Source organism: Eumetopias jubatus, unplaced genomic scaffold (genome assembly GCF_037043125.1).
Source record: "Eumetopias jubatus isolate StellerSeaLion01/CBP00866 unplaced genomic scaffold, mEumJub1_p1.0 scaffold_6, whole genome shotgun sequence".
Lineage (NCBI taxonomy): Eukaryota > Metazoa > Chordata > Mammalia > Carnivora > Otariidae > Eumetopias > Eumetopias jubatus.
Window position 1 is genome coordinate 45,153,323 of NW_028274812.1, and position 13,060 is coordinate 45,166,382.

General features: G+C 38.9%; 1 protein-coding gene across 2 annotated transcripts in view; it reads left to right on the top strand.

Annotated features, from left to right (window-relative positions):
• Window positions 1-319, top strand: part of ROS1 (ROS proto-oncogene 1, receptor tyrosine kinase) — a 105,420-nt gene extending 105,101 nt beyond the window's left edge. For both annotated transcript variants that reach the window (XM_088024259.1, XM_088024260.1), the window contains exon 44: window positions 9-319. In XM_088024259.1, coding sequence (XP_087880385.1) covers window positions 9-319 — 311 coding nt within the window. The remainder of the gene's footprint in view (window positions 1-8) is intronic.
• The last annotated feature ends 12,741 nt before the right edge of the window (window positions 320-13,060 follow it).

Below are 13,060 nucleotides of genomic sequence, written 5' to 3' on the forward strand. Positions count from 1 at the left end.
TTTCACAGATGAAGATGGCAGTGTGATCTGTTTGAATTCAGGTGATGTTATGTCAATAGCCTTAATGGAAACCAAGAACCAAGAAGGCTTAAACTATATGGTACTTGCCACAGGTTGTAGCCAAGGTGAAGAAAATTCTGAGGGTCCTCTAGGCTCCAAGGAATCTGAATCTTGTGGTCTGAGGAAAGAAGAGAAGGAACCACATGCGGACCAAGATCTCTGCCAAGAAAAACAAGTGGCTTACTGCCCTCCTGGCAAGGCTGAAGGCCTGAACTATGCCCGTCTCACTCATAGTGGATATAGAGATGGCTCTGATTAATAGCTCTGTTTGGGAAATGCAGAGTTGAGATAAACACTCTCATTAAGTAGTTACTGAAAGAAAACCCTAGTAGAATGAAAGATGTGGTGGTACTCTATGACTCCAAATTAACACTGAAAAGTTCCTGACTTCCTGAATTCTTGGTTCCAAGAGCCATTTGATTTCAGTTGTGACAATCCCTGTAACAACTGCCTAACCTTCAGCAGAATTCCCAAGTGAACCACTAAACATTTGGAAAGCTAGGAAGAGTCAAGGATCTGGAAGGGAAACTGCCCTCCCCTCCCTTGAGGCCCCTTAGTCCATTGCCCACCTTTCAGTCTGGGCTGTACCAGAAGCATCTTGGTTAGATGGTGAGAGACATAAGAGGTATGTTCAGGAACCTGAAGGAGGGGGATGAAGAGCATGCTCAGGGGGTCGACTGAGCTACAGATATATATATCTGGAAATGACTAAGTAACTCCACACATACAGAAGGAACCAGCACTTGGGACATGAGAAATCATTTGGAATGCTATTACTACAATAAAATATTTTCTTTAATGACTACTCTAAAGAACTTTGTATTTTGGAGGCTTGGAAGAGCAGCTTCAGAGAGCTCTAAGTCCTAAAGTTTAGCATTCCACGAACTTTGGGTTATATAAAAATCACTCTGTGACTTGTGTGCTGCTATGGAATTTAGCTAATATAAAGATCATTTTCATTTGCCGTATCTATCTTATACATAAAATACTTAAGATTACACTTAGTATCAATTCTCCTTAGAACTAAATATAAATGATTGTATGATGTTAATTTAAGCTCTGTGATTTTTTAGCAACTACATGAAATAATAGATTTCTAAATGAGAACTATTAAAAAAATTTCTTCAGAGAAATGCTCTGATTTAAAGCCAATCATGTTTTTACAGTCACCCATTTAAATCTGAGTGCCTCAATTGCTCCAAGGGCAACGCTAATGAAAGCATTCTGTGTGTTATCAGTTGCAGTATACAGGATGTTTGCTAGATATAGAAAAGACTTTGATTATAAAATTTGCTAAAAACTACTCCTGGAAGAGGACCACATATCCATTTGCACCGGGGATAATTTGGTTCTTTTTTTAACTTGCTTACTGCCTGAGAGGCTGCACCGATGGTTGGCTGCATGGTGAGGGACACAGGCAAGTCAGCGTGTGAGTTCTGTGGGGGATGGCCCCCAAGGAAACGTCCAGGACCTGTGGCCTCTGCTATAACTGTGATTCCATGGAACGAGGCGGGATATTTTCTCTCTAATCTTCTGATGTTCTAATGGACATTTATCATTCTTCTCAAATAGCCCAGCATATGACGCCCCTTGCCATGCTGGGGAATTCCTCCACCTGTATCTTCTGGGCGGGAGCTACATTCCATTTGCTTCCCCCAAGATCTCTTGCAGCAAGAAGGCAGGCATGTGACCCCCACCACTCAGACACACCTACCACAGGTTTCTAATTGAGAGGTAAGGAAGCAAAGAAACAGGGCCCACAGTGAGTCTTCCCAGGTGGTAGCAGTGACTGTAGCTGGTCTGACTCCTGGCATCCAGTGTCCAGGGCCAAGAGAGTCTGCAGAGTAGATCTGGAGCCTGGTGCCTCTCGAAGTCCGGGTAGCCAGATTAGACTGGTTCTGCTGTCTGCTTTTAGCCAGTGCTCCGGCTCCAGTCTGGCTCTCAAGCCCTCCCAGGGATTTTGTGAATTACCCTCGTATCCTTTTAATACATGCTTTTCTTTTAAATCAGCTGGAGTCAGTTTCTGTTGCTTGCAACCAGGACTTTTGCTCTGCCAGTGGCATGGACCTTTATTTTGGAATAGACAAAGAAATGAAAAGTATGTAGAAGAACTGGGTTTTCAGTACATTTGCATTACAATTTGGACAATAGAGAAACTTACAGAATATCTGAAGGGGAAGAGCCCATAAAATATCATGTTTCAGGGGCGCCTGGGTGGCTCAGTTGGTTGAGTGACTGCCTTCGGCTCAGGTCATGATCCCAGGATCCTGGGATTGAGCCCTGCATCGGGCTCCCTGCTCAGCAGGGAGCCTGCTTCTCCCTCTCCCTCTGCCTGCCGCTCCTTCTGCTTGTGTTTCCTCTCTCTCTGTCTCTCTGTCAAATAAATAAATAAAATCTTTAAAAAAAAATCATGTTTCAGCGAGGTTATAAATTAAATTAGTAGTTTTTTAAATAATTCATAATGAGTAATATTGGTAGAAATATTTAATACAAAATAAAATAGTGGCTAAAATCTCATGGGTAAAATTTATTATAAAGTGATAAAATACAAATGACTGGTAATATTGAAAACTATGTAAGTTAATTCTGGAAAAATTAGACCTTATAATCAAGAGGGAAAAATTGGCAATGGCTAAAAATACTACTTGTTAAAATATTTTTTACTAAAGGGGCGCCTGGGTGGCTCAATCGGTTAAGCGTCTGCCTTCGGCTCAGGTCATGATCCCAGGGTCCTGGGAACCCGCTCTGGGCTCTGTGCTCAGCGGGGAGCCTGCTTCTCCCTCTCCCTCTGCTGCTCCTTCGGCTGCTCCCCCTACTTGTGCTCTCTCACTCTCTAAATCAATCATTCAATAAATAAACTCTTTTTTTTAAAGATTTTATTTATTTATTTGAGAGAGAGAGAATGAGAGAGAGAGAGCACGAGAGGGAAGAGGGTCAGAGGGAGAAGCAGACTCCCCGCTGAGCAGGGAGCCCGATGCGGGACTCGATCCCGGGACTCCAGGATCATGACCTGAGCCGAAGGCAGTCGCTCAACCCACTGAGACACCCAGGCGCCCCAATCAATAAATAAACTGTTAAAAAATGTTTTAAAAATCCACTAAAAATTGATGGAAGAATATAATCTTAGTGATAAACTTTTTATCTGCAAAATGTGACTTGGAAAAACAATGGCTCCCAAAGGCAAAAGTTACAATTGGTAAGACTAAAGCACAATAATACAAAAGCCAATCAATAAATCTAACCTTCATTTTACTTTATTTTTTTTCTCATTGAAGCATAATCGGCATAAAATATCCTGTTCGATTAAGGCATATATCATGGTGATTTGATATTTTTATACATCACAAAATGATTCCCACAATAGGTCTAGTAACCATCTGTTGCCATACAAAGTTATTACAGTATTATTGACTATATTCCTTATGCTTATATTCCCTAGGTACATTACATCCCCACGACTTACTTATTTTATAACTAGCAATTTGTACCTCTTAATCCTCTTCACCGATTTCACCTTCACCCTCCCCCTCTGGTAACTAACAGTTTGTTTCCTATACCTATGAATCTGTTTCTGTTTTGTTTTGTTTGTTCATTTGTTTTACTTTTTTAGATTCCACAGGTAAGTGAAATTTTATGGTATTTGCCTTTCTCCGTCTGACTTATTTCACTTGGCAAAATACACTCTAGGTCTATCCATCCAAATTTCATTTTAAATTGCTCAAGGAAAAGAAATAATTCATAAGGAAAAGTAAGTTGCAAATGAGAAATATTGTTTATAAACAACAACAACAACACGACAGACTATAAATATAGAGAACAAACTAGTGGTTGCCAGAGGGGAAGGGGCTAGAGGGGTAGGTGAAATAGGTGAAGGGTAATGATTAAGAGGTACGAAAAAGAAAAGAAAAGAAAGAAACATTGTTTAAAATTTAACATTGCCAACCAAAGATTTACCTAGATAAAATCAATATGTTGATATAATTCTGATGAAAATGTTTTACTTAAAATGCCCTTGAGAAAAGAGCCTGTCCCTGGGCCCAGATACGTTCTGTTGCTCACCCATACTGGTTTTGCCTGGCCTTGTAGGACTCCTTATCTATTCCCTGCTTGTCTGAATCACACTCATCCTTTAGGAACAGCTCATATCCCCACTGTTTGGAGAGGCTTGTCCCTAACTGCCTCTCCTCTCCCTTCTCAGAATTACTGTTGCCCTTCTTGTCCTTACATCTTATTTAGCAGTAACCACATATATCTCCATCCAATTTCTTATGTATCTTACCCACTTGAATAAATAGCAAGCTCTCTGAAGACAAGGTGAACATCTTTTAACCCTTTGGATCTTCTCTCAGCCAAAATAATGTTTAATGGATTAATTGGCTGATTTTCTCATCATCTTTTTACAACACATTTCACAACAAGTATTCACTTGTAGCTCTTAGAACGGATGTCAGAAAATTGGTCTAATGCCAAGGGGAGCTCAAGAGGATTCTTTTGATCCTGAGTCATCTCCTAAGACCTAGATAAATTATAAAAGTTAGGAGACTGCTTTGAGGTTCAGGCCAGACTTAAGATAGGCCTGAAATTCTCGAAGCCCTTGAAATGATGGAGAACATATATAGAGGAGGCAATAATTTATTTCACCATTATCAGTTTCTTCCCTGTCTCAAACCCACCTTTTATACTCAGGATGGCCTTTGGGAATGTTTCTAATGGCTACATAAAATCTCTTAGGATGGATATGCTGTGGTTTACTGTTCCTTTGTAGATCTACCTATTCATTCATTCACTCATTCAGTAAATATTTTTTGAGTGTTTGCCATATAGCAAGCATTGTTATAGGCACTAGGAATGGAGTAATAAAGCAAAGTCTCTGCCTTGGTGGAGGTTACATTCTAGCATTCCAGGTGAGAGAAAAGACATAATAAATAAGCAAAAATATATATGATAATACACTAAAAGTATCTTATACCATGATCAAATGGAACTTATTCAAGAGATACAAGGATGTTTCAATATCCACAAATCAGTCAATGTGATACACAACTTTAACAAAATGGAAGATAAAAATCACATAAGCATCTCAATAGATGGAGGAAAAGTATTTGACAAAATTTGACATCCATTTATGATAAAAACTCACAACAAAGTGAGTATAGAGGGAATGTACCTTAACATAATAAAGGTTATTTATAACCAGCCTACAGTTAACATCATACTTAATGGTGAAAAGCCAAAGCTTTTCCTCTAAGATCAGGAACAAGACAAGGATGTCCATTCTCACCACTTCTGTTCAGCATAGTATTGGATGTCTTAGCCAGAGCAATTAGGCAAGAAAAAGAAATAAAAGACACCTAACCTGGAAAGGAATGAGTAAAACTGTCACTGTTTGCAGATGACATGATATTATATATAGAAAACACTAACCACTCCATCAAAATAATATTGGAACTAATAAATTCAGCAATGTTGCAGGATACAAAATCAATACACAAAAATCTGTTGTGTTTTTTTACATTAATAGCAAACTATTAGAAAGAGAAATTAAGTAAATCCCATTTATAATTGCATCAAGAAGAGTGAGATAACTAGGTGTAAATTCAGCCAAGGAGGTGAAAGACCTATATATTTAAAGCTACAAGGCATTAATGAAACAAATTGAAGAAGACTAAGCAAATGGAAAGATATTCTGTACTTATGGATTGGAAGAATTAATATTGTTAAAATATCCATACTACCCAAAGCAATATATAGATTCAATGCAATCCCTATCAAAATTTTAATGGTATTTTTCACAGAAATGGAACAAACGATTCTAAAATTTGCATGAAACCACAAAACCCGAAATAACCAAAGGAATCTTGAAAAAGAACAAAACTGGAGGCATCATGCTTCTTGATTTCAAACTATACTACAAAGCTACAGTAATTAAAACAGTATGGTGTTGGCATAAAAACAGACATTTAGATCAACAGAACAGACAGCCACACATATATGGTTGATTAACTGATGACTAAGAAGCCAAGACCATACAATGGAGAAAGGACAGTCTCTGCAATAATTGGTGTTGGGAAATTGGACAGCCACATGTAAAAGAATGGAACTGGACAACTATCTTACACCATACACAAAAATGAGCTCAAGATGGAGTAGAGACTTGAATATAAGACCTGAAACCATAAAAGTCCCAGAAGAAAACATAGGCAGTAAGCTTCTTGACGTAAGTCTTGTTGATGATTTTTTAAAATATGACACAAGCAAAAGCAACAAAAGCAAAAATAAACAAATGGAACTACACGAAACTATAAAACTTCTGCACAAGAAAAGAAACCATCAACAAAATGAAAAGACAACCTACTGAATGGGAGAAAATAATTGCAAATCATTTATTTGGTAAGGGGCTAATATCTAAAATATACAAAGAACTCATACACCTCAATAACTAAAAACAATCCGATTAAAAAAAGGGCAAAAGTGAGATGCTTAGGTGGCTCAGTCAGTTAAACATCCTGCTGTTGATTTCGGCTCAGGTCATGATCTCAGGGTTGTGAGATCAAGCCCTGCCTCAGGCTCTGCTCAGCTGGGAGTCTGCTTGGGGATTCTCTCTCCCTCCCCCTGCTCATTCTCTCTCTCTCTCTCTCTCTCTCTCTCTCAAATAAATAAATAAATCTTTAAAAATAGGGCAGAAGAATTTGCAACAACATGGTTGGAGCTAGAGGGTATAATGCTAAGCAAAATAAGTCAGAGAAAGACAAATACCGTATGATTTCACTCATACATGGAATTTAAGAAACAAAACAAGTGAGCAAAGGGGGAAAAAAGAGAGAGAGAGAGAAAAACCAAGAAACAGACTCATAATTATAGAGAACAAACTAACTGATGGTTACCAGAGGGGAGGAGGGTGTAGGGGGATGGGTGAAATAGGTGATGGGGGTGAAGGAGTGCATTTGTTGTGATGAGAACCTGATGATGTATGGAATTGTTGAATTACTATATTGTACACTTGAAACTAATGTAACACTGTATGTTAACTAACTGGAATTAAAATAAAAACTTTTTAAAAATTGGCAGAAGATCTGAATAGACATTTGTCCAAAGAAGACATATACAGGTGGCCAATAGGTACATGAAAAGGTGGGAAATCATTACTCATCAGGGTAATGAAACTCAAAACCACAATGAGGTATCATTTCACACCGGTTAGAATGGCCATTGTCAAAAGACAAAAACTAACAAGTGTTGGCAAAGATGTGGAAAAAAGGGCACCCTCGTGCACTGTTGATGGGAATGTGAATTATTACAACCCCTATGGAAAAGGGCATGGAGGTTCCTCAAAAAATTAAAAATAGAAATACCATATGATCCAGCAATTTCTCTTGTGGGTATTTATCAGAAGAAAACAAAAACACTAATTAGAAAAGATGTATGCACCCCTTGTTCAAAGCAGCATTATTTACAGTAGCCAAGATATAGAAAGAACCTAAATGTCCATTAATGGATGAATGGATAAAAAATTTGTGGTGTGTATATACCATGGGCTATTATTCAGCCATAAAAAAGAACGTAATTTTGCCATTTTTGACAACATGGATTGACCTCAAGGGCATTATGCTAAGTGAAATAAGTCAGACAGTAAAAGACAAATATTGTATGGCCTCTCTTATATGTGAACTCTTAAAAAAAGAATAATAGAGAAAGAGAGAGAAAACCCAGGTTCATAGATACAGAGAACAGATTGGTGTTTGCTGTGTGCAAAAGGTGGGGTTGGGGGAGCAGGAGAGATAGTGAACTATTCTTTTTTATGGGAGAGGTTTAAAGAAATTGAAAAAAAATTTTTTTAAATGTAGTTTTTCAAAAAAACGAATGAGGACCAAAAGGAAGCAAGTTTAGCCTTAAGGATTTTTTTAAGTAAAGAAAAATCTAAGAGAATGTACACTTGATGATAAAATGGGAAATAAATTTGATTTGAATTGAGATCTTGAACCATTTTGAAGAGAGTCAAAAATGCAAATTAAAAATATAACATCGCCTTTCAAAAGAACATTTCCTTGCAGATATTATAGCTGACTGTATAGTCTTCCTCTAAATGGCAAGGCAACAGAGAGGAGTAGAGTGAAGAAGGAGAAAATAACTGGGAGTGAAAAAGAGAGAAGTCACAGTGGGAAACCTACTATCAAGGTCAATTATTATCATTCAATCAATTACTTGATTTACTTTAAAAATATCCTTTAAAAATATCCTTTTATGTTCCAGTATCTTCTCTTTGGGGTTTCATATTTGTCAATATTCTGATGCAGAGAACAGATTCCACTCTAGACAATTTGAATAAAAGGATCTATTACAGCATGTCGGATGGCTTTGCAGAATTATTGAAATGGTCGAAGGTAAATCTGTAAGATGAAATTCCAGAATCTATTTTCAAGTCTGTACTGCAGAACCAGGCTGCCAAAGGAGCTGCTTCTCCTGCCATGATCAGGAAGCTGTTTGTCAAATCAGGAGGCTTCCCTTATTATATATATAAATATAGGGCTGCCTCAGTCGGAGCCACTCATTTAGCTACTGTTATTGGTCCTGGAACAGCACCACTATGCCCCAATCAGGAAACCTCACGTGCAAAATTAGGAAGCTTCGGGATCTCACATGATGTCCCCTTTTCTAGTAGCAAGAAGCCATTTCTGTCAAATCAACAAGCCTCGGAGACAGAGTCTGGCTGCAGAACTACACTGCATTTGCTATAATAACCATTGATAAAATACATGCCCAGCATCCCATTTATCTCAGTTCAAATTTCAAGTCTCATGTGATTGCATCTGATACAGAACCTGAATCAAACTTGGATCACCAGCTGAACATGAATTGGGGAAACATTTGTCTTAGCCTTCTGCTCTCTACAGGAGAGGGAAGTCACGGTAGAAGAAAATCAGAATAGATATTCTGAGCCAAACCTCCATAACTGCAATAGACTTCATTCTAACTTCTCCACATTCATCTTTGAAAAGTTCAATCATTTTTTGTTGTTATGCAGAGAATTACGTATTTGGTCCATCTTTGAGCATAGTCCCAAGGTCTAGAACATTCCTCCCGTAAATAAGAGCTTAAAAAAAATCTACTCAATATATATAGAGGTGAACATTCCTCCTGTAAATAAGAGCTTAAAAAAATATCTACTCAATATATATAGGTGGCTCAATACATATGATGTGTCAGAGGATGCTGAGTGCTAATAGAAATTTGAATCAGGGGTTGAAGGATAGCTAGAGAGAGAGAATGAGAGCAGTTGTTATTTTATGTCCAATAGCCAGGGAAGGCCACACTGATAAAGAGATACTCAGTGAAGACCTGAAACAAATTGAAAAAAAAAAAAAAGTAGCCATATGTATATGTAGTAGAAGGAAAAGCAAGTTCAAAAGCCCTCGGAGATGGAAGCATGACTGGCCTTGGAAAGGAAGAGCACCAAGGTCAGGAGTAAACTGAAGGAGGGGAGCGTGGTAGTGGTGGTTACATCATACGGGCCATTGTAAGCCATTAGGAGGACTTTGGCCTATTCCCTGTGTGTGATGGGAAAACACCAAAGAGTTTTGAACAAATGAGATATGATGTGACTTAGGTTTTGAAAGGATCATTCCAGATGTGTGGAGAGGAGCCTGAGAGTAGGGTGGGGTGAGAGGTCGAAGCAGGAAAATCAAGTAGAAGTTATTATGATCAACCAGGCAAGAGATGATGGTGGCTTGGCAGTGAAGGTGGTGAAACAGTGGTGGAAGTGATGAAAGTGGTTGATTTTGAGGGTTTTTTGGGAGAGGTTTTGCTGACAAATTAAGTATGGGATATGAGAGAAGAAAGATTAAGATTTTAACCTGAGCAGTAGGAAGAATGGAAGTTATCACTTGCTCAGATGCAGAAGACAGGAGAGACGATTCATGTTGAGAGGCAGGGTGGCAATGAAAGGTTCAGTTTGGGATGTGTCAGTTTTGAGATGGCTGTTAGATGTCTATGGGGAGACGCTAAGTGTGCAGCTGGAGAGGGAGGAAGGAGAGGGATTCAGGCTGAAGAGAATTCCATTTGTACAGAAGGCTGAGATTAGCCATGAGATGGGTTCAGCTCACCCAGGGCTGCCTATAAATAAGAGAGAACATCTAAGCATGAGGCCAGAGACACTCCATGTTTAGATATTAGGGAGCTAAGGAAAGACTAGCAAAACTGAGAAGGAGGGCTCAGAAAAGTAGTATGAAGATCAAGAGAGTGGAATCCTGGAAACCAAGGGAACAACATGTTTGAAGAAGAATGGAATTATAAACTGTGTCAAACATGATTGACAGGCAAGGTAGCCATGTGCACCCGTTCGCCCAGGATCGTCCCAGCTTTTGCCTTTGTCCTGGATTAATTACTACCGGTGCCCCTTTCACACTTAAAAGTCATGTTGTTCAGACCATAAATTATATGGTCCCCTGTGGTGGACACGGAGATGTGTTATTTAGATCATCTTTCGAGAGAAACTGCTGTGGGGAGCGTGGCTAATTGACACCTCCAGTGGCTGTATTTTCAGATCTACTGTGACATTTATGCCAGATCGTGCTCCCCTTGGGCCATTTCCTTCCAATGACTGAATGCAGACAATTACTAGAAATGGACCATTCCTACACGATGTGGATGTTATTGGCTACTAACAGACCATTTTGACTTGGGGGCTCCCTTTCGGTCTAGCTGTGACTTTCCCAGAATTACACTGTAATCTGAAGCTCTTCCCATCCAACTGTCCCTTCTCTCTCTCTCTCCTTCACAGGTATCTGGCCAAGTTGAAACCCCTGAAACTGCTGCCCTCCTCCTTTCCCTCCCCTAGCCATGTCAAAACAAAGCCAACTGTAAAGTTGAAACCCAGGGGATGACAATGGTTAGCGCCATCATTAAAGATCTGAAGGTTGCAGAGTTTGCGGCTTCTATCATATCTCCATTTAATTCACCGGAGCTCCTACAGGAACTGCATGGATCCTGGAGAATGGCTTACATACCACGAGTTAAACTAAATAGAGCCCCAATTACAGTTGCTATGCCAGATGTAGTGTCTTTACTGGAACGTATTGGTAAGGCCGCCAGTACACGGTATGTGCCTTGACATCTGCTTATCAGAGGATCTTAACTGAGGTATCCCCCTATTGATGAGACAGATACAAGGAATACCGAGAACCGATCTTCAGGTTTAGACATATGGAGCTAACCGATGGCCTTGACAAGTGTGTGTGTAGTGGAAGCTAAATTAGAGAGGATAAAAAGAAAATGAATATGCAAACGGAGAGAGCAAGAAGATGACTCATGTAAGGCATTTCGTCATTTAAAGGGAACAGAGAAGCAACTGGAAGGAGAGGGGTCAAAGGAGTTTGTTTCTAAAGGCAAGAATATTGCATCCTGTTTTATATTAGTGGGAATGACCCAGTAGAGCAGGCAAACTGATGATGCAGGAAGAAGAGAGGCCGATTGTTGCAGGGATGTCTGGCGCACAAGGAGTGTGGTGCAAGTGCACGAAGACGATATTTGACACTCACTGGCTCCCATTACAGGTGGAGAGTCTCTCCTCACTCCTTCTAATAAGAGGATTTTCTTTACTGAAGCAGACTTCCAGACAGTTTTCCTTTTTTTAACTTTTACCCCAAACCGCAGCTCAACTTATATTTTTAAATTGGTTTGCACATAACAAAATATAAAAAACTAATGCAATATTTTGTGTGTGTGTTTTCACAGTCATTGGTGGTACTTGCTCAATGTATTTAGTATCTAGTTAAGGGGGTAAAGAATATTATAAATCAAGGGTGAATGGGATGATCTTTAGGGTGATTACAACCTCTTAAATGCTGAACTTTTTTTTTTAAATGCTGAACTTTTGTCCCAAGAGGTTATAACATCAATGCCAAGTAAGTGGCACAGACCTTAGGTGGTAAGAGTCCCAATAAAGGCGAGAATGTGCACTGGGCCTTGTGTGGAGACAAGGCTTCGTGGAAGAGGCAGAGCTGAAGCTAGACTTTGGAGAATAGATAACATTCGGGTAACGGGGTAGTTAGAGTGAAGGTTTTCTAATACAGCGGGAGGTAGGAATTTACAAAGAACCTTCTGCAGAATATGAGAAAATCATTGCAGACTGCTCTAAGCCAGAAGAACAGCCAACCAGAATTGTGTTTAGGCACCCTGTTAATTTCCAGATTGTGTGCTGTTGAGCCGAAATCATCTGATGGTGAGTTTGATGTCCTCCTGAAAACCAAGACTAGATAGCTCTAGCTTCATTCTGAGCATTGATGTGGATATATGGGACAAGAAAGCACGAGAACTAGATCAGAAAATGAAAAGACAACATACAAAGTATTTTCTATCCCATCACTTTCAGAACCTTTCTGTTTATATTAAGGAGAAAAAGAATAAAGGGTGTGTAATTGAGTTCACATTAAGAATACCTCTAATAAAAAGGTGACAAAAGTGAAATATGTGTTCTAAAATAGCAGTTAAAAACTTAGTCATAGGCTTTTAGGACCTGAAAAATTATACATTATTAAACTGTTGTTTTATTTTAACACTTAACATATTGCCCTTATTGCTGTTCCGTAACATAGGGAGATTCAGTGGTACCTATACCTTCTCTTTCTCGCAATACCTAAAGCCTATATTAACCTGCAGCCTGATTCATGACTGGGAAGCATTGTTTATATTTCTTTTTCAGTTTCAAACATTTTATATTTATATCTCAAGCCAAAAAAAGGGAGACGGCAGTATCCCAGAGGTGGATTTTTAAATTTTTCAGTCTTATTGATAATAACACCATTCCTTAAACATCAAATAACCAGACATCTCAAACATCAATGCAAGATGAAGGTGTCAGTATTATCCATTTTTTTAAATTAACTACATAGTTTGGAACTGTTAAGTCTAAAATTGTGAATAATTTTCCTTCTCACCAATTCCGATGAATACACCTTCACTGTTGTTTTCCCCCAGGGTATAAATCTGACATTTCCTTAGCCTC